Below are 27,694 nucleotides of genomic sequence, written 5' to 3' on the forward strand. Positions count from 1 at the left end.
GCGCTTGAAAAAATCTCTGCAAATACTTTTCTTAAGAATCTTTTTGGTTATAAAATAATGTGGTGAATTGTTGCATTGGCCAAAAAACGACGTATGTTTGAAATTAATTAATTTTTCGAATATAACAATTTTTGATATTAGTTATTGTTATTGTAATTAAATGAATTTTAGTAAAAATATTGATAATCTATGACATCATTAATCCAGTAACTAAATAAGATAAATGAGATTTAACATAATATTTTGTTTAACCTATGTAGGTTTGTCATTTACTTATTCATATGTTTTAATTGTGTGTACGTCAACGTCAAGGACAACGTCAAGGGTTGCGCGTGTGTGGGAGGTATATATTCTTCCCGCCAATGAGCTGTCAAAATTGGCTAAGATCGGGGTAACTTTTAGATCATACGCGTAATCTCGTGTTTAATTACTACAAATATATTGTATTTTTGTTTGTAAGTGTACTTTATACAATATGTCGAAACAAGACGAAAGTGAAGATAATTGGATCGCAGCTATGGATAATCTATGTTCGAAGTTAAACGTAGACCCAGTAGCTGCGAAAAAATCAAAAGAATCTTTCTCAGAAATAAAACATAATTATACATTAGATGTGAGTATTTTAAGTTTTCAGTGCTTGTTAAGCCAAAGACGATCGTAGTTTATTCCTTTTAAATATCTCAAAAATCTTCCTTAGTGTAAAAACAAAAATATTTACCTTATATTTAACTTAAGTTATTACGCATAAAATATTACGCCCTTTTTACTGAATAAATATTATTTTATAGGGAGACATTTTACACTGGATGGCTTGTGCCTTATATGTAGCATGTCGTACGTCCATCACCCCTACAGTTCAGACAGGTAAAGCTGTGGAAGGAAATTGTGTCAGCCTCACAAGACTTCTCAGACTCTGCAACATAAGGTATTTCGACGTGAAATCTAATTATAACAAATAGTTAACTATAAGTTTAAAATTTTAAACATATCAAACTTAGAAATTGTATGTTTTATATTAACTGAAAAATATTTTTGCAGTCTTATACAATTTTTCAATAAAATCAAGAATTGGATGGAAATGGCTTCAATGTCAACAGATTTTAAAGATAGGATAACAAGATTAGAACATAAATTTGCTGTATCCACAGTACTCTTTAGAAAATTTCAACCTATATTCCAAGAAATTTTCTCTGGATTGACAAATGAGCCAGTTAAAACAAGCACTAAAAGTAAAAAACAAAAGTGAGTACCTGTATAGTTTATTTATATAACAACATTACCTATGTAATACACTTTCATTTAAAATTTACAACTAAAATGCTAAAAATAAAAGTTTCATTCAGACTCAGTCTAAATAAGATACAAAAATAAAAGATTCAGAAAACTTCTTAATCTCTTTGTGGGACTTTCGTGGATAATTACTTTACTATACCACTGTTAAAATAACTTTTTTAGGTTACAACCATGTACAACAAATGCATTATTTGAGTTCACATGGTGTTTGTATGTTTGTGTGAAAGGAGAATTTCACAACTCAGCTGATGATCTTGTTGACATGTATCATGTTCTACTATCATGTCTGGACTTTGCATTTGCCAATGCATTCATGGCTCGTAGGATTGATTTAATCAACCCTGCTTTTAAAGGTAATATTTTATTATTAACTGCAAATTAATGTACTATATATAATACTTTGCACTCTCTGAAATCTTCATTAGTAATATTTCAGTTTGAATAAAATAAAATATTTTAACATAACATGAGTAAATATCATGTCGAATGTTTTATTTACTTAAAAGTTTGTTTATCAATTTAAGTAGAGCTTTTGATATTTAATATAATTTTAAGTATTATAATATTTTTTTAGTATATCATATGTAACCATCTCAATTAATAGTTCAAAAATTTATTTTGTATTTGTTCATGTTTCAGGTCTGCCAGCCGATTGGCTCAGAGATGACTTTGAACTGCCAAAGAAACCACCATGCATTATATCAGTCTTGTGTGAAATCAAAGAAGGCTTAGCTGTTGAAGCTGCTACGATGAAAGAGTATAGTTGGCGACCAGTTGTTAAGACTTTCTTTGAAAAAGGGGTCAGTTAAGCTGAAAATATATTGAGTTTTGATGTAGACACTATATTGAATAATAGATTAAAATGTATCGTTTCTCTTTCAAAATATTATAATGTAGTGATACAGTAGATCTGAGTAACCTAATTCTCTACACTTATTTATTCAGAACATTTTGTTATTTAAAAAGATGGTGTGGTATTTTAAATTTATTTCTTTAAAATACAGTTAACATAATTTGACAAATATTTGCGAGTCAGTTTTATGATCAAATTTCTAGGCCTATAGAGTAAAAGCACTGACTCCTTTGTAGTACAGAGCTTTTTTGAGGAGTCCCTTGAAATCCGACAAATTGCATAGCTACTATATACCACGAACAAGTCATGTGTAAACATAATATGTGATTTTTATGGACTGTTATGGGCTGGTTGGATTAAAAAGGATGCCGAATTTGACTGAGGCGTGATTATTAGGGGGTCAACTCTAAATTAATTTTAAAAAAAGCATAAATATATGGTTTTTTTTTTTCAGATTTTAAAAGGCAATAGTGATGATCTCACAGGTCTGCTAGACATTGGAAACTTTGATGTCAATGTTAAATCTTTAAATAATCTCTATGAAACATATGTACTCAGTGTAGGCGAATTTGATGAGAGGATATTTTTAGGTAAGATATTACAGAAGAGGTTGTATTAATATATACTACTGGCCATGCAGAAAAATTAAAATAGCTGAGTGACATTTATGAAAAAAACATCCTTGTTTGATTCATCATTTGATTTGTATTTCTTAATAAAATAAAATATGTCTAGATTCTATTGCTTAAACGCGATCTTGTCATATTTCGATGAAATGTTATCAGGTGAACATGCCAACGAACAGATCGGAACGAAAAACAAAGTATCAGGGGATGAAATTTCACAAGTCATCGCATCATTTGGACCGGTGAGTGAATTTAATTTTCGAACGTAATATATGTAATATATATATGTAACTCTCGCCGCGGAGACGTGTCAATGTGTGTGCGTGTGGCGGCAGAGCGCGCGCGCGTGCCCCGACACGCCGCTGACGGGGCGGCGCTACCTGGCGCGGCGCGAGGAGCTGACGCCGGTGTCGGAGGCCACCAACAGCCTGGCGCGCCTGGCCGCGCTGCTGCGGCACGCCCGCCCCAAGCCCTCGCCGCATCTGCTGCGCTTCTTCGCGTGAGTCTCGAAGCTTTCCACTACAGTAGTGTTTGGTACTTCATATACGATGAACCACATTAAAATAATTAAAAAATCAGCAGATCGAGGATCCACTTGCCCTTAATTCTTAATTTTTTTATTTATATAGGCAGACCGGGTCGTCTCAATAAATGTTTATTGGTTTTTTGTGTCGAGATATTGTCAGTATCAATATGGAGTATTGAAGCTTGCAGTGCTTCCACACCCATATGTCAAACACTAACTAAAGCCTTCAGTTCGACTAAAGTATTTCCGAGTCTATCTCCTTCGCTCAATGTGAAGAAGGGAAGAATTTGCCGTCCTATCAATTATGAGATTAAAGAATATAGACTACATTTGTGTTTGTAAAAACATTTGTGCACAATATGTCCTATGCAGATAGCTACCTCGGCTGAAATCACTTATAAATTAAATTGATAAATATTGTTATGTATGATGCCTCTGTGCTAATTTGTAATTGATCAAAATTTCACAATTATTCAAAACTAATTTACATTTACTACAAAAAAGTAGCTAAGAAATAAGTTTACACAAAATACATATTTTTTCATTTACAGTGATTATGGTGTGAGTGAAGAAACCATTAACAATAATGTAGTACGGCCTTGCAATGGATGGATGGAACAGTTTTCAAATAACCTAAAAGAATGCAACTGCAGCAATGAAACTATTGCATTCAGATGTAATATGGTCACATGTTTATATTATAAAGTCTTTGAACATATTATAAGAGAGGAACACAGAAAAAAACCCCAATTATCCTTACAAGTAAGTGCTTCCACATTTTTATGTATTTAAGTTATTAAATTTGTATCACATTGACTAATGAATTAGTAGTAGTAGTAGTAGTAGTAGTAGTAGTAGTAGTAGTAGTATATGTTATTTTTTTATTGCTACTTACAATTGATGTCGGGAAATTATTTACGTATAATTTTTACGAAACATCTCTTAAATAGAGTTTGTAAACCTTAGGATGCAATAAACACATAACGAGATTGTTCATCAAAGTAACTCATATTATTTTAATGATAGGTTTACCAATCTTGCTTCAAACTTCAAAGCAAAACATTTGAAGAGATGCTAAACTCACCTTATTTGTGCAAATTCTAAAATACAATCATTCCAGGTGCTTCTGTCACAAGAGACCTATCAGCTAACAGTGTATGCGTGTTGTACGGAGGTGGTGCTGCACGCGTACGGCGTACACTCTCTACGGTTTCCTCGAGTCTTGCAGATATATGGCCTGAGTGCATTCCATTTCTACAAGATTATTGAGCTGGTTGTCCAAGCTGTGGTTGAAAAGCTTAGTAGAGATGTAATTAAGCATCTTAATGCGGTAAGTGTTTATTTATCATTTAGCATGTTTTTTCATCACAATTGAATTACAGTATATAAAGCTCATAACAACTAAGATTGTTTTTAATTTTACAGAAAAATTATATCATTTTTGTTGTACACAAAACCTTTAAATAAAAACATATATATTTATTTAAAATTTTACTTTCAAAAAGTTTTTTATCAACACAGGACAAGATGGGCTCTGTAGTTAAATTCACTGAATAGCAATTAAACAATATAACTTTTTTTCCATATTTATTCAGTTACTACAATGTCATGAATACAAAAGCTATAATTTAAATAATTAAAAAATCTTATAATTGCAGGTAGAAGAACAAGTTCTAGAATCTCTAGTATGGACATCAGACAGTCCATTATGGGACCAACTGAGCAAAATTCCCGTTCCAGCATCTACTGAAGTTTACGTACAAGATTCACCAAACAGTCGCAGAAATATAAGTATGGAATTTATAATTCACTACTTTTCTATTTTTATGGTAGTGTGGAATAGTAAAGGTCCTTTTGGTGTAGGAAGTGCTCAACACATGTGAAACACCATGTATGAAGTGTGAAGTCAATGCACCAAAGAATTCATTGTTGTCTCTTGACCCCACAACCACATTCAGTACAGCACTAGACAGTAATAATACACTAAAACATTGGTTAAACAGTTGGCATTAAAAAATTGAGTGAGTTGAGTAAGCCATAAGCATATGTACTATTTCTGACATCCTTCATCTTTTTTATATTTATTTCAAATTTTAATTACAGGTGGTTTACAGTCTCCCGTGTCCGCTGTTATAGACCGTTTCCTTACTCCAATGGCAGATCAAGCAAAGAAACAGTTATTCAAAGATAATATAAAACCGGGTCAGTCGCTTTTAGGTAATTTTTATTTTATTTTATTTTTGGTTAAAAATTTTTTTTATTCTACTAGATTATTTATTGAATCCCTTTCAAATTGACAAGTTTGCTATAAAACCGCAAATATTTATTAGGTCTAAGTAATTTTCAGTACTGTTATTTTATTATTATTTTTTTATTTATTTGTTAAAATACATATTAAATAACATGACAAGCAGTGCAATAAAACAAATAATGGGTTTCAATTTTTTTCTGGTTTTGTGTTGCACAATAAAGTATATTCATGACATAATATCTACAACTATAATTTAAACATGACAGTTTTGACAAACAGCAATTCCACCCATTATTGCACTAGTCGTTGGTGAAACAAGAATTTAACAAATAATTATTTACAGTTCAAACCAACAATAATATAAAACAAGAAGTAACCTCCCCGCAGTCTCCACCTAACGCAACAACATCAAGTACAGAGAATACTCCAAACACGACACCCAAGAAAGCCAACAACTCATTAATGCTCTTTTTTAGAAAGGTAAGCTTCATATTTAGCTGACATAATTATGGATAAATCAAAATTAAAGTAGAAAAAAAGAATAAGATGAAAATAACCCATTTAATAGTAAATAACTATACCGGTTGGTGCACAGAATATAAATAATATGTAATTTAGTGTTGCATATCGATAGTATTGATGAGCAATACTATCGGAGGTATTGCAAAAACCAATAATTTTAAAATAAAATATTGATAGTCCAAAATTATCGATAGTATCAATAGTATTGCTTACAGAGAGCTAGCGATACTGTCGATAGTATCGATAGTATTGATCAAAACGATACTATCGATAGTTCTGCAACGCTAATTGAAGTATTTAAAATAAAAGACAACCGATTTTGATGGCTTTATAATTCATGCAGGGAAATAAAATAATATGTATTTTTATTTATTTGCAAAAAATAGATTAGGCACAATGACTAAAAATACAAATAAACATTAGTTGCTCTGTTCGGTTTCAACCCTGATAAACGTTACTACTTCGTCCCCGTGGCTTGTAGCATGTTGTTAAATTATTTATGAACATTCATCTTTTCCAGTTTTACAGTCTAGCGGTTGTTCGTATGAACGATCTTTGCACCCGATTGCGGTTAACCGACGAGGAATTAAAACGTAAAATCTGGACGTGTCTCGAATATTCCATAATGCATCAAACTCAACTTATGAAAGACAGGCATCTAGACCAGATTTTAATGTGTGCTGTTTATGTTATATGTAAGGTTGGTATAGCTAATTATATACTTTATCAAGTCAATACACTGCTATTCTTTGGCCACTACATCATACTATTTGTTTGATTGGGAATTGGAATAAAGGGAATCAGGATGAAGTTAATTTTGTTGTCATTGTAGACTCCCTATTATAGCTTGAGAAAGCGAAGACTTCACATTTCAACATATTTATACTATAATATATAATCATTTATAACTGACTCATTCCTGTCTTCGTTTTATAATTGCTTTATGCAATTTTCTCCTATATTAATTGCTTAAACTATTAAGAGTTTGTATACTCTAATTGAAATATTTTTTTTTGTATTTAACTTTTCTTTTCACTTTTTTCCTCTCCACTGGTATAATGATTTAAATATAACTTCAATATTTTTTTTTATTTAAGGTTTCAAATACGCCAACTAATCAAGTGGAGCGAACATTTGCAGACATCATGCGTTGTTACCGGCAGCGACCACTCGCTGATAATCATGTGTATAGATCTGTATTAATCAATAAGGGAAATGAAGAAGGTACTATCATTGACTAGATAATGAGAAAATAGATAAAAACCATCCATATTTAAAATAATAATAATAATAATCTAATTACATAAAATGATATAGTAATAAACTGACTCGATAATGTTTCATAAAAATATATTGGTAACTCACGGTTAAGAACCCTCTCATAAAATAAAATGTGTTTTTTTTTTAGAATCTCCAGAACGAGGGGATTTAATAAACTTTTATAACAAAGTCTACGTGAAATGTATGCAGAATTTTGCTCTGAGGTTCACAGGGAGACATGTAAGTGACTTTTGTAATGTATTATTTTAGTAAAATTAAGTTAATTAAATTAATTAATATATTCATTCGTTATATGTAATCGATCGCAGGTATGCAAATATTATTTCGACGAATCTATTTATTACGCGTGTCTACAAAGAAAAACTTTATATGGTGAACAGTATATGTACAGTATATGTACACATTTTAAAGTCACTATTCCATAGTTGTTGAATAGGAAAAGTATATTCTAATCACCACCAGCTCATTACCATATTTTCTAATTGTAACATCATCATGAATTTTATATTGATATGTCAAAAAATCAGGGATAATATTCACCTTACTGTTCCAGGAGTGCAGCCTGTCACCACTGCCGGCGGGGCGGGCGGCGCGCGCCGGCCGGTGGTCGCCGGGCGGGCAGCGCGTGTCCGAGCGCCACCAGCTCTACGTGAAGCCGCTCACTACGCCGCCGCACCACCACCACCACCTCACTTACCGCTTCAGCCGCAGCCCCGCCAAGGTGCCCGTTACGTGGAGTATATTATTAATATCTATCCTAATTTCGGGCTCCAAAAGCAGTCTCTGTAAGCCTCGATTAACTTTCTGGTCGGATCAGTAGAAGATGAAGTAACTGTGTTCTTATTGCGTAGTCGCAACCGTACCCAATGTAACCATTCTTTGTCACCAGGACCTGCACGCGATCAACACGATGGTGTCGTGCGAGGTGGGCGGCGTGAAGCGCTCGGCGGAGGGCGGCGACGTGGTGAAGCGCGCGCGGTACGCCGCGCCCGGCGTCGCACGCAAGCTGCAGGGGCTCGTCAGCGACCGACAGGCCGTCTGAGCCGCCGGTACTGAATCGGAACTATCTTCCTAATAAAATACCAAACGATTACAAAGCAAATATAAAGTTTGATGTCAGCTGTAATAAAATTGGTACAGACTTGTTCCTTTGGTTACAACTGAAATATCATTTCGTGAAATAAAACAAACATAAATATGGTGGAAATTATTTTTGAACAATTTATTTTTTTCATTTTTGTATGGTAATAAATATCTATTAACAAACATAATTAACCTTCATTTTTTCTTTTCAGGTATAACCATTTGGCCTCTGCACATTGAACTGAATTTGAGTCATATTTATTGTAGTACCAAAAATTTTGCTTTTAGCTCTCTAGATTTATTCTTTTCAACGTATAATCATTTCTATTTGACTAATGATGATGTTTACAATCAATTACAGCGGTTTAAAGTTATTTAATATTTCGTCACAATATGAGCCAGTATTGGCTTATTAATATTTTTATGATTGGTGCTAGTACGAGCTTTGTTAAATAACAAGAATGTTATATTTTAATAATATAATCGATAAACAAAATTTCATTACTTTTATATAAAATTACCTTATATTTTCAATCATACTTATTATATTTCGTAATGTGACGAAGGTTTCGTATAGGTTTAAGGTAAAATTAACTGTATTAATAAAATTAACAAAGCTCACTGATTATTGAATGGAAAACTGGAGATTGACAAACACAAATGTAGTATATTGATCTCATTTCTTATTTATGTTGGACGTTTATTTTATAATTATGCCATATTATCTAAAATTGCTCATCAATATTTAACATAAGTTATTTTTAATGGAGATTGCATTGGATTGGACCAATGATGGATTCTCTTCTTTAATACCTATTTGAGTATAGGTAGTAATTTGTTTACCATTATAGTCATTTATGTATATACAGACTTTATGCTAAGCTAAATCCGTGTAACATTATTATCGAGAAAAAAATATGTTTTAAATATTTATCATAGGTACTCATTACCTAAAGCAAGTTCCTTTTTATTTTATCGACTGGAAGTACTTACGTTTCAGTCAAAATGTATTTTATTTGCTTCCATTAATATTATTTTATTATTAGTTTGTAAGTGATGATCAGAAAAGGGTTTTAAATCAACTTATTTTTAGCTATTAATCAAAATTAAATAATTGTATATTTCGGACGTAACCATTTTATCGTGTATGTAGATTTTACTTCTTAGTGTAAATTAAACATATTGAACAAATTTTTTGTTTTCATATTTTACCAATACCTAACAAATACTAATTAAATAAAACCAAATAAATATTATAAATAATTTATTAAAACAACAATCACAAGATTTTTCTTTTGCAATGTGAATCATTATTTATAGTCTGGTCAAAATAGACATTTCAAGTGACGATCATTCACGTAGAGCTAAAAATTAGTACAAAACTATGTCCCTGCAAATACATGCCTCCATTGATTACTGGATACCCATAAATATAATTTGAGGTAGCATGTAGCAGGTAGATAGTGAGTGCATATCATTTATTTGATGTTTCAAATAATAACCCATAAATGTTAGTCCTAAAAAATTGTTTCCGTTTTGTACAATTGTTTTCTAATCTAATTTTATGATAACACTGGAAATGATTTGAATATTTATTTTAGTAGACAGGATGGGTGTTTTGATTTTTCATTTATGTGGGTATTGATTTTTAATAGCCTATTATTTATAATAGTAGACTATTAAAATTGATTTATAAACCAATTTACAACTCTGCGAATTATTATTAAGTAACCACAATTTTGCGTTTATTTTGTACAGACTATTATATTTTTAACTTTAATCATCTGGCGAAGCTATATTTTTAAAATAACACCTTTATTGCAATTTTTTTTTCGAGCATTCAGAACTACCAAGAGTCAAAATTAGGTCTTGTAATTTCTGGAAAAAGTTAACAAAATATATCGTAATTATTGTAACAATTATTAATACAGATTTTTTTATAATTTAGCAGCTCGAAATATGTTTCGGGTAAGGCTATCTCTCAAATCTTAATACTACAATTAAAACATCCACACGAAAATTCATTTAAATTATTTGAGCCATTTTTGTGTGATGGTGAAATAAACATTTAAACTTTTACATTATAATATTCGTATATTAGACTACAATAAAGGTCATTGGATTACTTCGGGCAACTTTTAACCTACAATCTAAAAGATTATAAATTTACTAAAAAAAGTATTTTTACATGTTTTATATAAGCACAGTATTTTTTTTATATATAAATATATAATTGAATAGTTCGAAATAAAAATACAGTAATTTCAAGATGTTTTCTAAGTATATAGTTCATCATATTTAAAGTCAGGATAAATATTGATTTATAAACTTTCTAAATATAACTGATGTACCTATTTGCAAATTAAACAATAATTATTATATATGCGCAAACATTAATTCTATGAATTAAAAAACTACCGACAATATTACATTTTTTTTTTTATGATGATAATGATGTTCTGGCAGATTACGGTCAAGGAGGAAATTCTTCTGAGACTAACTAAGTGCACAAGTGTGTGCGCAAAAACAGGTGCACAACAAATTATTTTAATGGCCCAACTCGGCGGTAGAGTCAGTACATCAATGACACTTATTACAAATATTAAAATGATATTTAAATAACTTATCATATTTAATAGTCAAGTCAAATGAATGCTACACCAACATTTATAATTATATAAGAATAATTCAGTCCATCATAGCGTAAATTTACACTTAATTGGAACCAATAGTCTATAATATTTATACGCAACGCGCAACGCCTTCAATCGCGGTCGACAAGAGTTCAGTGCAGCGAGTCCGTGGACAGCGGCGACGAGCGCGCAGAGGGCGGGGCCGAGCGCGAGTGTCAGGTGCCGCGACCCTGCGAGCAGCGGAGAAACTAACATTTTAAACACAGTAATACAGTAGAATGGACAATTGTGGCTTTTTTACAATTTATATATTCTACTCTACGACAACTAGAAAGATTTGACTATTTAGTTCGAGTTGAAAAATGCAAACATATTGCCTGGCTTTATCTAAATTTCATTTTATTGAATTTACTACAACATCTAATCGAAGCAGGTAAAAGCAACATTAAAAAAAAGTTAATTTTACATATGCATCTAGTACTATCAATGTGTAAAATTATAATACAAAAAAAAAAACATACCTTTCCTTCTTTGATAGCAATAACGTATCGTTGAGCGACACGTTCTGCCGGAGAATATCCGTCCGCATAAGAGGAGTCCTGTAAAATAATAAAATACATAATTTGTCGTCTTATGATAGAACAACTTTATTACATTATTTTACTGCTTTCAAGTTCAGCGGTTTATATTTATAACTATTAAAGTTCGATATTTTGTCGTACTCAATGATGTCGGTGGCATCTCTAAATCGCGAGCGCGTAAAATTGTATAGTATCTGCAACGCGACCTCGAACAAGACTTCGTAGGGGTCGGCGGCGCAGGCGGGCAGACGGTTGACGACGGCGCGGTAGAAGCACGTGGTCTGCGGGTACAGCGCCATGACCACAGCGCCCTTGGGGAATAGCGCATGCTCGTCCGTTCGCGGGTCGGCCCGCATTAGCGGCAGCGCCACCACGCGCCGCTTGCTCAACACATGCCGGTTCTTCTGCTCTTCATCGATGTCGTCCACTTCGTACTTCCCCTGCGCCGGCAGCCAGCTCACTACCTATGGATATTTAAAGAAAATGTTTAATATTTAATGATTGACCCATAAAATGAGATATATTTTTTTAAATCTTATAATCGAATTAGGATGTTGTAAGGCTAGAATAGAATACTAGATACTTTATTATTTATCAAAAATAATAGATATTTATTTTCTGAGCAAAGCACTGTCTTCCAAGCAGCTCAGCTACTTAAAAGAAAAAGTTGAATAAACTTATGTGTACTGAATACCTAAGTTCTCTCATCTACTCCACAGAAAGCAATCGAAAATAATAATAAAGTAGTTAATATTCAATCTATTCAGGATCATAAATATTTTTATAAAATGCAATAGAAATGTAACCTCAGCAAGAATCCAGTTCTCCTCTTTCTCGGAGACCCTGACAAGTGCGGCGACAGCGTCCCCAGCGCGCGCAATATGTCCGGCGTCGGCGGGTACGGCGCCACACAACGGCGGAGCGCGCTCACCCACACGGCCAACGTGCAACGGCAGCGTCTGCGCCGCGCTCAGCAGCATCTTCATTAGAGCTCCACAGCCTATTGTCTCCTTGTTACCAGCATGACGAGCCTGGAAGCCATTCAAATTGAATCATATTATGAAATGTCCACCCAGTTTGTGCAAAAATTATCATTGAAGTTGATATATTTTTGTATTATACTAGCTTGCATTCTTGGTGGGTACCTGCATTTTATTACCCCCAACATTGTGTATGCGAAATTACGTGATATTCGGTTCAGTAGCTAAGATGTGAAAGCATAACAAACAAATGACTTTTGTATTAATAATGTTAGTTAAGAATTCAAGACCTACTTGAATACGTCTTTCATTTTTTATTGCGCGTATTTCATAAATTCGTGATAGAGCTGCACGGAGAACTCTCTCTTCTTGTTCGGCAGCCGTAAGTCCGGCTTTATATAAACTCTTTAGCTGCATTTGCTGAAACATAAATTAAAGATTATTATTCTGTGATCTGAATTTTTTTTTTCCTTATACATACGAAAGTTGTCCTATTAACATTGTAAGTACACACTTTTTAAGTATATGAAGTCTCTATTTTAGCAATTTAAAATTGTTTTTACTTTTTTTATTTAAAGTTTAAACCAATGTACATACAGGCAATGGCTATAAGCGACAATCAAAATCAATATAAACATTTTTAACCTGTTGAGAAGAACTAGAAGAATCTTCAGCAGATGAAGAGGATTCCACAGCTTTCTCAGCTCTCAATATTGAATCAATACATTGCTCATTACAACTTCTCTCTGCTTCTATGTCATATATCAATCTATGCAGAGATCTTAATCGTTCCTGTAACAAAAACTCATTGAATTACGTTTGTACAAGATCTATGTTTATATTTTTGAAAAAATATTTTCTTGACATTAATAGTAATTAAATATGTTTTTATGCTTAATATTTAATGTGTTGAGCATTTTTTTGTTCATTTTAATAGACTGTGATGAACTATTTACCCAGCTTTAATTGATATATTGAAAGAAGGGAATTTTACTTGAACTTGCTGTGCTGCGACGTCAGCGGTTAACGGCATCTTGTATTTAAAGATCGACTGTTACCAAAAGAAATTTAATAATTCAGATGACTTAGTTCCATTCGGATTTCGGATAAACACCAAGCAAGTATTTAAGAATAAAATTTTTGTGACATTAGTTATCAAAATGTCAAAATTCAAAACAAAATCATAATTGTTTTCCTTTTCCACAGAGTATATAACACTATAATAACATAAAACGTTTGATCGATTGATTCTAATATAAATTATATAAGTAACACTATATGTTTCAGGCAGAAATCACTATAACCAAAATGTCTTTTTTTTTTTCTTATACGTACCCTTGGACCTCTAAAGTTTCTTTCTCTGCTTGTATGTATAACAAGTGTAATCTTAGGCTGGGTCTTGGGGATATCAATGGACTTTAATATTTTGTTGGATGAGTATGATGTTGCGGGCTTTGATACTATGCAATATTGATATCGTCCTATTTGGCCCAGGGAACCAGCCAACTACGCAAGACATTATAATTCGCAAGTGTGTGCGCAAACACAAGTACACTCTTTATTTGTTCACTTTCATGATGATAAATCCGACTCGACTGGAAAGAGTTTTCACTGTTTTTGCTTGCTTTCTGATGTTGTTCGCGAGAACCGACGCTATTGTGCCTATTTTCTTTGTCACTCCCGGCCTGGTGATAATCTCTTCTCTTTCTTCGCCTCTGTTGTAGCAGGGACTAAATGCTTTCTTTGATATTAAAGTTGCATATGAACCCAGTTGTTCGTCCGCACCGCTATACTCCGTTTACCCACTCTTTGGCATTTCCTAGTTCTTAAAAAATCGCTTTCAGTTAGCGATTGCTTCCGTGCAAGGATTGAACCTTCCAGCTATATCTCAGTGCCTTGTGTTCTGATTTTTATGGGATCGTTTTCAAGAGTGTGGAATGTGATTCTTCTCGGTCACCTTGTTTTGTCTGTCCAGTTTTATGATGCCTTAAAAATCGCACTGTTGTAGAGTTTTCGTACTTCTAGGTGGTATGGTTGAAACTTCGAAATCTAATGCGATGTCCGCAGTCGGGATTTATATATATAACATACAATTCCTTTGACCATTCTCGCGAAAAATGTTCTAGAAGATGCAGAGTGATCTAACATCTCTACGCAAATTCGTGATAATTCGAGCTGCTCTGCATTGAATACGGTCAAAGGGAAGAATCTGGTACTGGATAGCTCCCGCTCAGAGGTTAGAGCAGTACTCCATGTAAAGTGGAATTTACGCCTTGTATAGTTTTAGGCTAGGATTCAACGCGAAGTACCGGCTTGCTTTGCTGAGCACACTAAGGTTTTTAGATTTCAATTTGGTTTTACTTTTCAATTGAATCCGGAACTGAATGAGGTTCGAAACATCAACGCTAAGTATTCTGATACTAGCTGTGCAAGAGCAATGGACAAGTTCTTAAGTCATGAAGGTAGGACAAATGGTGACTTTTTACAGATAACTCGCAAACTTGTGTCTTTTTGAGGTTGAATTGGACTAAGTTTAGCCAGCACCAATCCGAGACATTGTTTAACAAATGTTTTGGTCGACATGTTGCCTAAAAATATTACTGCGGCATAGGTAATAATGGAATACGTAAATCAGAACTAACGTTTGTTAATCTTCATTCCTTCTTAATTGAAATAGACTGTTAAACTGATTAAATGATGTTCTTAACATCTTCCTTGACCGACTTAGTTTGGGGCATTTTTTTGTACAGTTTTGTTGCTTTGTAAATATCTTTCAACAAATTTCTCCAAATTGTTTAGTATTCATTAATGCAAATGCTGAATAATTATAAATTAATTGTCTACTTAAAGTTATATTGGGGAACCAAAACATCATTAGCATCCCCACCCAATTGAGTTCAGTAATTGATTGACATTTGACTGATACATCCAAAAACCATTTAAATAAATTAATAATCTATACACAACATCTAATTAACGAAATGTAATTAATTTGGTAATATATATAAAGAAGTGGCAAATTATCCTGTGTATAGGGTCTTTTGCACAAAAAAAACTAAACAAATTCAACCATAGACAATCAGCCTATCGGAAAGAGTTGTCATATTCTTAATTCTGTTTCTGTGTCATCTGATGACATTTAGTTGTTTGGCTTTAGCGTTATAATTTTATTTTTGCTCGAACAAATCTGTAAACATAACGATTATAATAATATGTTTATGAAATTATAACAATTTATACGCTTATAGACGTTTAATGGAAGATGTTGGTTATAATATTTTTTAATTAGGTCATTCGTATCTTACTAAGTTACTATATTGGTTACCGGTACGTCAGATAGCTTCCTTCTATTATTGGTAGCTTGAATGAATTCGTGTATTATTAGTAGTAAATCATAAATATTTACAGGTGGTGTGTGAAGTGATTTATAAAGTCTGAATAATAATTTTATAAAGGAGAGAGTACGTTGATATGGCCGATAATGATGATTATTTAGATTCGATTGACAACAATCATATAGACGGAGCCAACGGTTCAGTAAATATGACCGACAACAGCCTGGGAGTAAGTATACTTAACATATTTATCTTTCAAACGTAAACAATATCTTACTGTCCAAAGTTCTATAATGTACACAATTGAAATGTTTTGTTTTCAAAATGTTAAAGTTTTAAACTCGTCTTAATGACCACTACAAGTACATTAATTTTAAAAGCAGTTGTGTGGAACATAGTCACAATCATAAACATTATTGTGTATACGTATAATTATTTAAAATAATCGAGTTTTAAAAGCTAATTTGTGTCTCACTCCTGTTTACGAAAATAATAATTATGTGTAGTTATTTATTTGAAATACTTAATCTGTTTTAGGGCGATGAAGCATCAGGCACAGAGGTTCCAGATCTGGCTGCCATCAAGGCCAGGGTGAGGGAAATGGAGGAAGAAGCTGAGAAATTAAAACAAATGCACACAGAAGTTGACAAACAAATGAGCTTGGGAAGCCCACCGGGACTTAGTAAGTTATATACATACATTAGTAATATATCTTAATTTCTAATTCCAGTACTTTAACTGCCTCTACTGGAATCGCAAGTTTAATAAATTCTGTCAACTTTATTGCTATTGATATTTTAAAACACAATATGTGGCAAATATATTGAGTCAAACAGTATTTTCCTGTTTTATAAAAGATTTTTCTTTAAATAAGTTCTCTAAAATTTATATTTCAGTAATTGTGTTTTAAGAATATAAATACAAATATATTTGGTATAGTTATTTATTTTTGTTAATTTAATTATTAAAAAGGATATTGAATATTTGTTATCAAGTGTCCACAATTGCAGTCACTTGTACTAGACAACTAACATCATAATTATTATCCTTTTTTTACATAGCAAGTCCACTCAATATGTCTATAGAAGAGAAAATAGAAGTTGACAACAGATCAGTATATGTTGGTAATGTTGATTATGGAGCCACAGCTGAAGAATTAGAACAGCACTTTCATGGTTGCGGATCTATTAATAGGTAATTTTATTAAAAATATATATTATTGCAAATTAAAAGTGTTGCATACCATGTAAGTTATTATATGATGTAATAAAAACAAATGTTTCCAGGGTTACAATATTATGCAATAAGTTTGATGGACACCCTAAAGGTTTTGCCTACATAGAATTTGGAGACAAGGACAGTGTGCAGACAGCAATGGCTATGGATGAATCTTTGTTTAGAGGGCGTCAAATTAAGGTATTTTTCTTTTTGAAATCAGACAGCTGGTCAGTGATTTAAATACTTTAGTAATAACTCACATTTTATAATACAAATGAAAGTTTTTAAATTATGATTAATCCATAAGTGATAAAAATCAAATTAAAAATAAATTATATTTTGAAGATAAGCATTAGTTAGTATAAACAAAAAGAAAGACAACCTTAAATTATTAAATTTGTGCTTATTAAATTTGAATGATAATACCAAATTCATGCATTTATTAGATATTATAGCACTAACAGAGGGCTTGAATAGGATTTATTAGGTAACAAAACTTATTAAACTTTAATATACTTTTAGTTAAGCACTGAATCAATGAAGTTGTTATAAATTTACAGGTGATGCCAAAACGCACGAACAAGCCAGGCTTATCATCAACAAACCGACCGCCACGAGGCATGCGCGGTCGAGGTCGCTCCTTCCGTGGCGGTGGCGGTGGTGGCTTTTCGCCGTACTTCTCCGTCTACCGGCCCGTGCGCCGCGGCAGGTACTACCCATATTAACTGCCTCTACCCACCGCTCCACACCAATGCTCTACTTTTATTATATGATTATAATTTAATGTTTGCAGCGAGTAACGTCCATTGAATTCTTTATGTAGCACAGCTTGTTAGTATTTAGTTGTCAAGGTTGTGATGTTATGTGATGCGGAACATTTGGCATGCAATAGTTATTTAATTTGACTGACTAAATTTCATGTTAATTTAGTTCTTTTGAGAAAAGTACTAGTGTCTTTGAAATTAAACATATAACCTCTGTGAAATTTTTAAAATACTCATTTTATAAGAATCACTGATACTTTATTTTTGATTTCATTTAAAAGACAATTGTAAAAGTTGTAAATTTTATTCACTGCATGATCCAGCATTTTGATTGTTAATTTGATGACGCATTTGATTCAATTATTGTTGTGGTAATAAAATTATTGTTTTGGTTTGGAGCTGGCACATGAACACTTCTCATATTTGTCACTTCAGATGATATTATTATATCTGTAGTTGCTGTTGTTGTAGCTTGTTGAGAATGTTTTCCTTTTGTGCTGTAAGAGATGACACTTTCAAATAACTATAATTATAATTTTTAAACATTTTTGCATTTTTATTATTTTAAGATTACAAATATAATTGTACTTTTGTACGAAAATGCCTTCAAATATTAAAGTACAGTCACTGAAGTGACATCTCTTATGTGGTAGTCAGTAGTTGGATATTTTTTATATCAACATATTGGTACATGATTGTTGAAAAATATAAAATATTTATACATAAAAAATTGAACGAAATAAAGTTTGTGATGGACAATATTATTTGTATTTTCACTGCTATATCCTACCTTTTCCTCTGCGCTTACATTGCATGGTAGCCTTTCTGAAGCTATACACATTTGATATTGTATACATTATAGTCACACAATATATATAGACATAGTATAGATAACGTGTATAAGCCTGAAGTAGTTTGTTGCACCAAAGATATAATTCTAATAACGTACCTTGTTTGCAGACCATTCAGGCGCAGCTCGTATTACTTACCGTACTGAGTGCGGTAGAGGGGGGACTGAGCCCCTGTTCGCGAAGTGCGAAATGTTAAATGTGGATGTGTGTGGAATAGTTAAGTTATTGTGCGATACGACTAAATTACCTCGAGGCTAGTTAAGTGCCGTTCCATTTTGACAAGTGCGATTTCAAGACATGGGTTTTGATATCTGATATATAATAACACTTGATGATGTATATCAAAATCAGTTTTAGCCGTGTACCAGTGCAGATGACTTTCTGCGGTTAGGTTAAAGTTTATGTGTAATTTTACTTTGTCAAACTTTTTATAATGCTGATTTCTAATTAATTTCTCGTTCATCTAATGCCATGCTGTTATAAATTTTATTCTAAACTTAATTACGTAGTTAATAAAGGTTTAAATATAAAAGCCCTATTGCTAGATATATTAAAAAGATGAAGTGGCTAAGTATTTTTAATACCTAATATAAATAAGTAAAATGTTAAGACATATACGTTAAGTAACATAAATGATTTTGTAATAATAAAAAGATAGAAATTTTAGACAATTACGATTTGTAACAAGGTGTTAATAGATCATAGATAATAATGATTGACAAATAGTGTCAGATAATAAAAAAGCAATCTAGGATACCTTTTCAGGATATTTGAGAATATAGTATAATAATTTATTGAAGCCTTCATCTTAAGAGTTCCGTTATTTTCGAGTACATGAGGACATTTAATAATAAGCTATGGAACTTCTATACCCTTTTAATATACCCACCATAGAATATAAGTATTTTAAGTATGATTAGTTTTTCTTTCACTGGTTTTTAGTAACAACGATCCACATAACAGGAAAAGTTATGATTTTTTCAAAAGCATTTCAACAAGAAGTATACTTTTTCCATCACCTTGTTACGATCAGTTTTTGCTACAATATTTTATTGTAGCACAAACAGCACAAGCTTTGAAAAAAAGAAATAAACACAATTTAATCTCTTACAGCAACCTTAGTTTAAAATATAAATATAGTATTGCTCGTAATGTATGCTAAATGTTCTCAGTACATTGCTACACATTTACAGTTATTTTTTTAGTCTTATGACTAATATTTTGAAGTTAATTGAATTCATTTTAATGTGTATTAGTAGTATTGTGGAAGTAAGAATATATTTTGTTATAAACTGTTTATAATAAAATCGTTTGATGTGATAAGCAGCGACTAGTATGTATTCCACACAAACAGTATTCATTTTTCAATAGATAATAAAAATGTTATAAAATAAAATGTCCTATTATTATAGAGGCACAAACTTTTTATAATTTCATAATTTTGTGGCAATTAATCACTTTCATAATATTTTGTAGTAAAATATATGCTACATATAGTTTAACTGACAAAATCACATTGAAATCTAGTTTTTAAAATCATTGTTGAACATGTCATGTTATGATATTTTGCTAGACTCCGAGATATTTAACGCTTACTTGAGGCGCGCCTTTGTAGGGATGATATACTTGCAAAATTTAATACCAGGGCTTCGAGTATGTTGAAATACCAGATTTTAAAAAAATACGATAATTTAGCAAATGTCAGTATTCGCTCTAATATGTTACCTACATATAGGTATGTTAAAAAATACTTGCATAGTGTCTTTGTAATTTTATAAATAAGAGCGCAATCGTTTTAACAGAAGTAATACTTGTAAGTTAAAAGTATTATTATTTTGCTAATACAATTGCAATTGTGCTCATTATATTGTTTTGGATCGATTTCAACTTCAATTCTATTCTAATATTTTTCAGGGCTGCCTGTGATCGACGAGCAAATACTTTTATAATTGAAAGTATTTCCCGCCCGTTACAGGATGCCGTACTTTGAAAACTAAGCTAAGGTTCTAAAACCTGGTATAGTAAAAACTTCTACTCCCAGTATCCCTAAAGAACGCATGTAATCGATAAATGTTTTTGTGTCTGTTAATGCAACAAAAATGTGAGAAAGCTCATTTCGATAATGTCCTGTATAAAGAACTAATCTTTTTTTATGATTTGGTAAAAGAATGAAAATGAATTTTAAAACAATTGATACAACAACAAAAAATGAGTTTGCTGCATATTAATAATTTTAAGAATCAATTCCAGTGTTTTATTTATAATTCCTATTATAGTAGTTTAGTAGTATCAAACTAAATGTCAAATAAATTAAAAAATGCACTCAAAATATGTGTTGAAGGAAAAGCTTAAGTTCAAAATTAAAATAAACTTCCAAGTAGGTGGCTCTTTTTAGCACTTTGGAATTATGTTACATAATTCAATAAATGTAGATTGTCTTGAGAAATACAGACAAGAAACCCCTGTAGTTACTTTTCTCTAAGATATTTATAGCCTGTAGAAGTCAACTGACTGATTATCTCTGGACTTTTGAAAAGTTATCTATTTTTAATTTTTTTTTGACAAGCCAAGTTTAAAATATCCGATATTTTATTAAATAAAACAGATAAGTCCTGCAGAAAGAGAATTGACTTTGTGGGATTGGAAGCTTTGTGTTAGGAGTTTAAGTTGTTTTATTTTTTCTTTTGATTAATTTTTTTTGATAAACAACCATTTTATTGGCTATAACAAAAAATAATGTATCTATGGCTTTGGTTTTGGGCTGTCTATTTACTATCATTGCCTTTCCAAAATGAGGATATGTCACTTAATTTGACAGCTAAACATCAAAATAAATAAAATCAGATTAATATGTAAATTATTTTTATTTATATTAATTATAAAAACTTCTACCTTTGAAACCGATCAATCTCAGTGTCGTCTCCATTGTACGCTACATTGGCAAAATATTTTGCGCTCAATTAGCGTAGAGATACGCCATAAGAGAAAGAAACAAAACAAGCAATGCGAAAATTTTTATACAAATGATAATATATTGTTCAACCAAAACCAGAAAATATAAAAGATGTCTGTCGTAGGCCCAGAGTTTTTTAGTTTTATCAAAAAATTAGAAGATAATGGTGATAAATTATTACCTGGATCACCGATAGAACAACCTCTTGAGTTTGAATTCAATGTATGAATATATACGCTTACATTAGAGTTATTTATTATTAGTTTAAAAAAATAATAATCGAGCAATGTTAAAATTTTTTCAGAACTCAAGTTGTTATATCTGCAATGGATACTATGGACCTAGCTTTGGGGAGCCAGTTTGTATTACTTGCCACGCTTTCCTTTTCCCTGATTTCCCATCTTATTTACCAAGCTCATACTTCTGTAGTGAGAAAACTGATGATGGCGACTCTGGTAATGATGAACCTTCAGACTTGAACTTTAGTTCTGAGCGTAAAATTAACAAAGCTTGCCCCTTACCAGCTTGGTGGTACTACAGAGTAAGTATTTAATTGTTTTTTTTAGTTTCTGTTTTACTATAAAGGCCGTTTTATTTTATAGATTAAATTTATTTTTTCTTTTCAATTACAGTTCTTACATTTTCACAGTTATAAAAACCAAAATGTTCATTCAATATTTTTGTTTTTATATAAAACTGTTTCCAACAGAATTCTCTTGACAGTGAGACAAGTCCTGAGGATGAAACTAGTCGCACCAGCAACTCAGGGCCTGGTGCCAGTGGCAGTGGTAGTGGAGGTAGTGGATCTGGACCTTCATCTGCACCAAGAGAAGGGATTGAAGATTTAGTAGGGCAAGGTCAACCACCTCAGCCACCTAGTCTTTCAAGGTCGCTTCAAGCACTCTCAACACCTCGCCTTCCTGATAACTTAGCACCAGGGCTAGTGGAACATTTACCATCTGAAGGTATTTGACTATTAATTAGCTGTGATAAAAATTGCAAACAAAGTTAGGGATATTTTTCCATTTTGCATAATGAGTAAATATTAAATGTAGGGAAAATATTATTGCTGTGTCTGTGACTTACTTCCATTTAATTTTATGATGAAAATAATTATGTAATAAGTTCAACACATTTTCCTCGATAATCTTGAGAAATGGATATGATCCACTTACTCTACCTCTTGGTGTATGTTGCTGTGCTTGTAAGCTTTGAGTATTTATTCTACAAATAAAAGTTGATTACATAAATTACATAAAAAATCTCTTGCTTAATGTATTACATAACTATTTCATATTTTCAATGTAAAATTATTTAAAAAGGAGACATTGTCAAAGAACTGATGGTGGGTGCCATTTTTCCAATGATTATTTAATATGAAATTCTTGGAGCTTCAGTCCATCTTCCTTTGCTATTACTGAACACATACTAGTTGTAGAACTAGTAGCAACATTCAGTGTGTAGTATGATTGTGTCGCGTTCAGTGCTGCTGTGCATATTCCGCTACCTGGACGACCTGTCGCTGTGCGCGTGCGCGTGCGTGTGCGTGCGCTGGCGGCGCCTCGTGGTGGCGCGCGTGCCGCCGCCGCGCTGGGCCGCCTTCGCCGCGAGGCGCTGGCCGCTGTTCCGCCCGCTGCTCGCCAACATCGACTGGCAGAAGGTGATTTTAGACATATTGTCTGGATTCATTATTACTTTTTTAATGAGATAATACACATTTTAAGATTACATTTATGTAATTATATCAAATTGTTACTTAGATTTAAATTTTTACTCCCAAATTAATTCATTTATTGCCCCTGAAACAAACATATTCGAGGTATCGAAGTGATCATCAATGATAGTTAAAATCTAAGTAATAGAGCCTCTCCACAAAATAACTAAACGGAGGGCGTAGAAGACAACAAACAAGTGTAGCCATGGTCCCTAAATGGATACGACAAAGTAACTTTATTCAAAACCACTCGTAGAAGTACCAGTCGCTGGTGGAGTCTTGTTTCTGCCGCAACTGTCTGGTGCAGATGTGCGTGCAAGCTCAGCCCGCCGGAGACGAGAATGCCTGGAGACGAAACCGACTTAAAATTGAACTTAAGGTACTGGGGGTAAAATAATTATGACAAGTAGATATTTCCTAAGTTTTTTAATGTGACTGTTGACGCCATGCCATATGATATTATGAAACATCTATTACGGTATGGCGATGTCGCCTTTAGCAAGTGACTGTGCGATTCTCTCATAATTTTGTTGTTTTAAGTCTGCTAGGCGTCCCGGCATGGCTCATTTTTATTAGTGTACATCGTTATGTCGTTGAAAGTTAACGTCCTCAACCAAGTACACAAGTACAATCATATCCACACAGGCACAGTCCTATTACTTCACCCTCAAATCCCATAGAACGGGGATCCGACACGACCGAAGATAGTACAGGTGCCAACAGCTTTACATGTTTGCCGAAGCACTGGAAGTGATTACTGCTAACTTTCAAACTATGAATGACGTGCACTTGGGGGTTGAACCCAAGACAAGAATGTTATGGCATTTCATTTGTTTATGTTAACAAGTATCTTATCAATGTCATAACCATGTTGTTGATGACAGATGTTGCGCAACGATCCCCCGGAAGGCATCGCTGCGACTCCGTTGGACGCCAAGTGTTGCCACTGGCAGGCCAGCGTCACGGGGCCCGTGGGCTCTCCCTATGAGGGCGGAGTCTTCTACCTCTACATTCAAGTCCCCTACTCGTAAGCGAATAAAACTTTTGACCTAACCAAACAGTTCCGTTATTGTTTATGACGAGACATTAAAAACCATTACAATTATTAACGGCAAAAATCTTCCATCGTTTCGAAAAATAAAAATACTCAATCTTGAGAAGTGTCGGACAAAGAAATGGTAAAAAGGCGCGATGTCAAAATAACACTACTGTAGCGTCTGCAGCAGAAATGAGCAATGCTCGTGTAGCACTGAGCTCTCGCACAGGTACCCGATGAGCCCGCCCGTGGTGCGCTTCCTGACGCGCATCCTGCACCCCAACGTGTCGCGCCACGGCGACGTGGGCATCGACTCCGTGCACCACAACTGGTCGCTCGCCCTCACGCTCTCCAAGGTGCTCATCTCCATACAGAGCCTGCTCACCGACCCCTACACCACCGTGAGTACATACCCATAACATAATTGAAAACTAAACTTCTTCAGGCGCGATGCGAGTAAAATTTCTTAGAGTAACGTTTATCTGGAATGCTTGGGACACATGTTGTTTTCTGTCACGAGTACTTAATTTTCTTACAATTATTTTATTATAAATTTTTTTTGTACGCTTTGACGTCTCGACTACTGAACCATATAAACTAATAGACATCAAATATTTTACTCAATATATTTAGTAACTTTTCGCTCTTCGTTCGGAAATAAATGATTTCTGTCGATATTAATGTGCATGTTCTACGATAGATTAAAATTTGTCGTGCAGTTAGAAAGGGGAGTAGACTAAAAGATCAAGAATGTGATAACCGACCGATGCACCGATACCCGCAGGTGTGCATGGAGCCCGAGGTGGGCGCCATGTACGTGCGCGAGCGCGGGCGCTTCGAGGCGCTGGCGCGGCGCTGGACGTGGCGCTACGCCATGCACGACGTGCTGCCCGCCTGAGCCGCCCCCGGGAGACGTATCACGGCGTGAGACCGCTCTGTTGCTTTCGAAGTTAAAAACTTTCAAGAATATTACACGTCACAGAAAGCGTACGGGCAAACTTGCCATCCGATGGCTCTCCCCGTAGATATGATATGCTTGAATTAGTTTAGTTACTCCAAAAGATCGTTATAAAGTGAGATTCAGTGAGAAAGATAAAAATTAACACCGAATACAAACGTTTTTACGCAATATATATATGTTTGCAGCTGTAATTAAGAACATCGGTCAAGATCCAAACAGCTCCGTCTTTCAAAGTTGTTGTCTGAAAACAGTCCGACGAATTTACTACAAACCTATGTATGAAAGATGAAATATAAACTAAATAATATTTTAAAGCCATAAAAAACATAATGCTATGTTTTTACGTTAAAAATAACTAAAGACATGGTTACATTAATTTTGGCCGGCCTTCTTTCCACGTATGTTTTTAATCTAGTTCTTATTTTAATCATCAGCATTATAAGGGTGATCATATCCGAATTTTTTACATAAATATATAATGTTTAGCAACACTATCATCGACAGTAGTTATTGATATAGACCAGCACTGTCCGGTCCACATTATTTCGTGGTCCAATAAAAAAAAAACTACTATTACTGGTGGGCCACGAAACGCTGCCTAATTCTTTAATATTAATATTATCCATTTCTGTGTAATATTCGTATTTACAGTAAACCAAAAATACGTCACGAAACGCCAACATAAGCTGCGGGCCGTGCTTTGGACGGGCCGGGACGTGTTTTGATGTAGATAATAAATATATTCATCAGAACATTGACCAAGTATAGAAAAATATAAAACTTAATAAGTGTTTTTCAGCTATCGTCGACGTCAAACTTTTTATGTTTTGTTTAGTATAATAAAATATGTTTTAAAATAATTTATTACCTACCTTTTGTAACTTAGCATTAATTTTGAGAAAGGAATTGTAAAGCTCATACCCATGGCGGGAGGAATGTTAAATAAACAACTTTGACCAAATTTATTGACATGACATCACTGGCAAAGATCTAAAATCTATGGAATTCTTTATAGATTTAAAACAAAAGTTTTGATTGGCAAAGTTGATATCGGAACTTTAGAATTAAACTCGATATAAGTAATCAAATGTATATTAATAAATATATTTGAATCACGAATTGTTTGTTGCCCCTAATATAGCAGAGCTATTAGAAAATCGCATGGAATCTTTAAATCTTAAAGTTTATCTTTATTCCTCCGGCCATTGGTTTAGTGCAGACGATTTGGCTGTGGGTATGGTGTGAATTGTAAATATATTATTATAATTTAACTACTTTTAATTAAAATAAACTTATATCAATAATAAAGTTTTTTTATACCCTATTAAACTAAATAGATAATATTAATAAGAAGATCAGTATTATATTGATTTTCGCAATATATTACAGTAATACATATTTAATAGATATGGCATCATTTCGTATTAGTATGAGTTCTAACACAATTGTCGCCGTTATTTTCCAACAACACAAATTTGTGAAACTCTCTCGCGTAGACTGAAATCATTCAACGCACACAGATACAATTAAGGACAGCTAAGGAATCAGAAGCTTTTCTTTGAAATTTTATCGATATATATTGTTGGTTAACTATAAGTTAAATTTAAATTACTATATTAACTACAGAAATTAAGTATTGATTATATTTATATTAGAATTGCCGGAATGATAATAATTTTGTCTATTAAATTTTGGAACTGTTTAATAATAAGTTTAAGAAATTGTTTGAAAAAAAAACACAATTATTTAATTACTTGTTAACCGATGGTAAAAAATCCCATTTGTCTTAATATTTCTATTGATCGTTTACTTTTTACAAATAATTTGAGAAAGATTATATAATATGAATTATTCCGTAGCTGCAAACAGCAAAGCGACTAAATGACGGGGCGGCGCCGCTTGGAGATAAGGTCAGTTTGACTACATGTGTGGTAAACAATTTCCCCGATATATGTGATTATATAATTTTTTGGGTTAAATAATAAACATTTGTTAATTTTTTTAATTACATATTTTTATTTTGTAATTATAACTTTATTTTATATATGATAGATGTAAATTTACTTAGCTAGGTTTTCATTTTTTTTATCTTTTTCCATATTTCTGTCAACTTGGCACAGTTGCACAAAACCGGTAGGCATACTTCGCTGCCTGGTGACCTACAGTATCCAGGATACGGCATTTCTCCTCTTTGGAGCCATCTTCTTGTAGCCTTGAGTAACCATGTCCTATG

At 33.0% G+C, this 27,694-nt stretch overlaps 5 protein-coding genes across 6 annotated transcripts in view; 3 read left to right on the top strand and 2 right to left on the bottom strand.

The window, feature by feature from the left end:
- Positions 1–23,806, bottom strand: part of LOC113399902 (alpha-amylase 2-like) — a 157,235-nt gene extending 133,429 nt beyond the window's left edge. Inside the window, exon 1 of the mRNA XM_064217748.1 lies at positions 23,802–23,806. The gene's annotated coding sequence lies outside the window, so the exon portion shown is untranslated. The remainder of the gene's footprint in view (positions 1–23,801) is intronic.
- On the top strand, positions 312–9,626 carry LOC113399991 (retinoblastoma-like protein 1). 2 transcript variants are annotated; one of them, XM_026639339.2, is made up of 19 exons: positions 312–613; positions 789–925; positions 1,039–1,242; positions 1,456–1,646; positions 1,933–2,093; positions 2,601–2,736; positions 2,932–3,014; positions 3,108–3,271; positions 3,850–4,060; positions 4,419–4,628; positions 4,957–5,089; positions 5,402–5,515; positions 5,893–6,029; positions 6,592–6,771; positions 7,169–7,295; positions 7,480–7,571; positions 7,906–8,073; positions 8,242–8,401; positions 8,648–9,626. In XM_026639339.2, the coding sequence occupies exons 1-18, from the start codon at positions 476–478 to the stop codon at positions 8,392–8,394; spliced, it is 2,739 nt and encodes a 912-aa protein (XP_026495124.2). In that variant the 5' UTR covers positions 312–475; the 3' UTR covers positions 8,395–8,401; positions 8,648–9,626. The 2 variants fall into 2 exon arrangements, with proteins under 2 accessions (XP_026495124.2, XP_026495131.2); XM_026639346.2 differs by having other exon boundaries at positions 5,402–5,500.
- On the bottom strand, positions 10,491–13,778 carry LOC113400018 (SAGA-associated factor 29). Its single transcript, XM_026639382.2, has 7 exons — positions 13,624–13,778; positions 13,275–13,421; positions 12,924–13,049; positions 12,456–12,680; positions 11,856–12,113; positions 11,590–11,667; positions 10,491–11,298 (listed from the first exon to the last, which is right to left on the bottom strand). The coding sequence occupies exons 1-7, from the start codon at positions 13,660–13,662 to the stop codon at positions 11,284–11,286; spliced, it is 888 nt and encodes a 295-aa protein (XP_026495167.1). The 5' UTR covers positions 13,663–13,778; the 3' UTR covers positions 10,491–11,283.
- LOC113400028 (polyadenylate-binding protein 2-like) lies at positions 15,740–20,193 on the top strand. Its single transcript, XM_026639394.2, has 7 exons — positions 15,740–15,956; positions 16,038–16,193; positions 16,502–16,646; positions 17,026–17,158; positions 17,251–17,380; positions 17,743–17,891; positions 18,907–20,193. Exons 2-7 carry the CDS (start codon positions 16,101–16,103, stop codon positions 18,941–18,943), a joined length of 687 nt encoding a protein of 228 aa, XP_026495179.1. The 5' UTR covers positions 15,740–15,956; positions 16,038–16,100; the 3' UTR covers positions 18,944–20,193.
- On the top strand, positions 21,606–26,735 carry LOC113400008 (uncharacterized). The gene is made up of 8 exons (XM_026639355.2): positions 21,606–21,972; positions 22,055–22,291; positions 22,460–22,715; positions 23,235–23,410; positions 23,721–23,843; positions 24,349–24,491; positions 24,730–24,901; positions 25,285–26,735. Exons 1-8 carry the CDS (start codon positions 21,862–21,864, stop codon positions 25,396–25,398), a joined length of 1,332 nt encoding a protein of 443 aa, XP_026495140.2. The 5' UTR covers positions 21,606–21,861; the 3' UTR covers positions 25,399–26,735.
- Positions 26,736–27,694: the final 959 nt, after the last annotated feature.

This window comes from Vanessa tameamea, chromosome 18 (assembly GCF_037043105.1).
Source record: "Vanessa tameamea isolate UH-Manoa-2023 chromosome 18, ilVanTame1 primary haplotype, whole genome shotgun sequence".
Taxonomy (NCBI): Eukaryota; Metazoa; Arthropoda; class Insecta; order Lepidoptera; family Nymphalidae; genus Vanessa; species Vanessa tameamea.

What these genes read in the sequence shown, in the direction of transcription:
- LOC113399991 (XM_026639339.2), top strand. Translation starts at nt 476, where the DNA reads ATGTCGAAACAAGACGAAAGTGAAGATAATTGGATCGCAGCTATGGAT. An exon ending in ACCGGGTCAGTCGCTTTTAG is followed by an intron (nt 5,516 to 5,892) that starts GTAATTTTTATT and finishes AATTATTTACAG; the next exon opens with TTCAAACCAACAATAATATA. An exon ending in CAATAAGGGAAATGAAGAAG is followed by an intron (nt 7,296 to 7,479) that starts GTACTATCATTG and finishes TTTTTTTTTTAG; the next exon opens with AATCTCCAGAACGAGGGGAT.
- LOC113400018 (XM_026639382.2), bottom strand. Translation starts at nt 13,662, where the DNA reads ATGCCGTTAACCGCTGACGTCGCAGCACAGCAAGTTCAA. An exon ending in CTTCTAGTTCTTCTCAACAG is followed by an intron (nt 13,050 to 13,274) that starts GTTAAAAATGTT and finishes TTTATGTTTCAG; the next exon opens with CAAATGCAGCTAAAGAGTTT. An exon ending in CCTACGAAGTCTTGTTCGAG is followed by an intron (nt 11,668 to 11,855) that starts GTCGCGTTGCAG and finishes ATTATTTTACAG; the next exon opens with GACTCCTCTTATGCGGACGG.
- LOC113400028 (XM_026639394.2), top strand. Translation starts at nt 16,101, where the DNA reads ATGGCCGATAATGATGATTATTTAGATTCGATTGACAACAATCATATA. An exon ending in TGACCGACAACAGCCTGGGA is followed by an intron (nt 16,194 to 16,501) that starts GTAAGTATACTT and finishes AATCTGTTTTAG; the next exon opens with GGCGATGAAGCATCAGGCAC. An exon ending in TTAGAGGGCGTCAAATTAAG is followed by an intron (nt 17,381 to 17,742) that starts GTATTTTTCTTT and finishes ATAAATTTACAG; the next exon opens with GTGATGCCAAAACGCACGAA.
- LOC113400008 (XM_026639355.2), top strand. Translation starts at nt 21,862, where the DNA reads ATGTCTGTCGTAGGCCCAGAGTTTTTTAGTTTTATCAAAAAATTAGAA. An exon ending in GGAACATTTACCATCTGAAG is followed by an intron (nt 22,716 to 23,234) that starts GTATTTGACTAT and finishes TGTCGCGTTCAG; the next exon opens with TGCTGCTGTGCATATTCCGC. An exon ending in TCACCGACCCCTACACCACC is followed by an intron (nt 24,902 to 25,284) that starts GTGAGTACATAC and finishes CGATACCCGCAG; the next exon opens with GTGTGCATGGAGCCCGAGGT.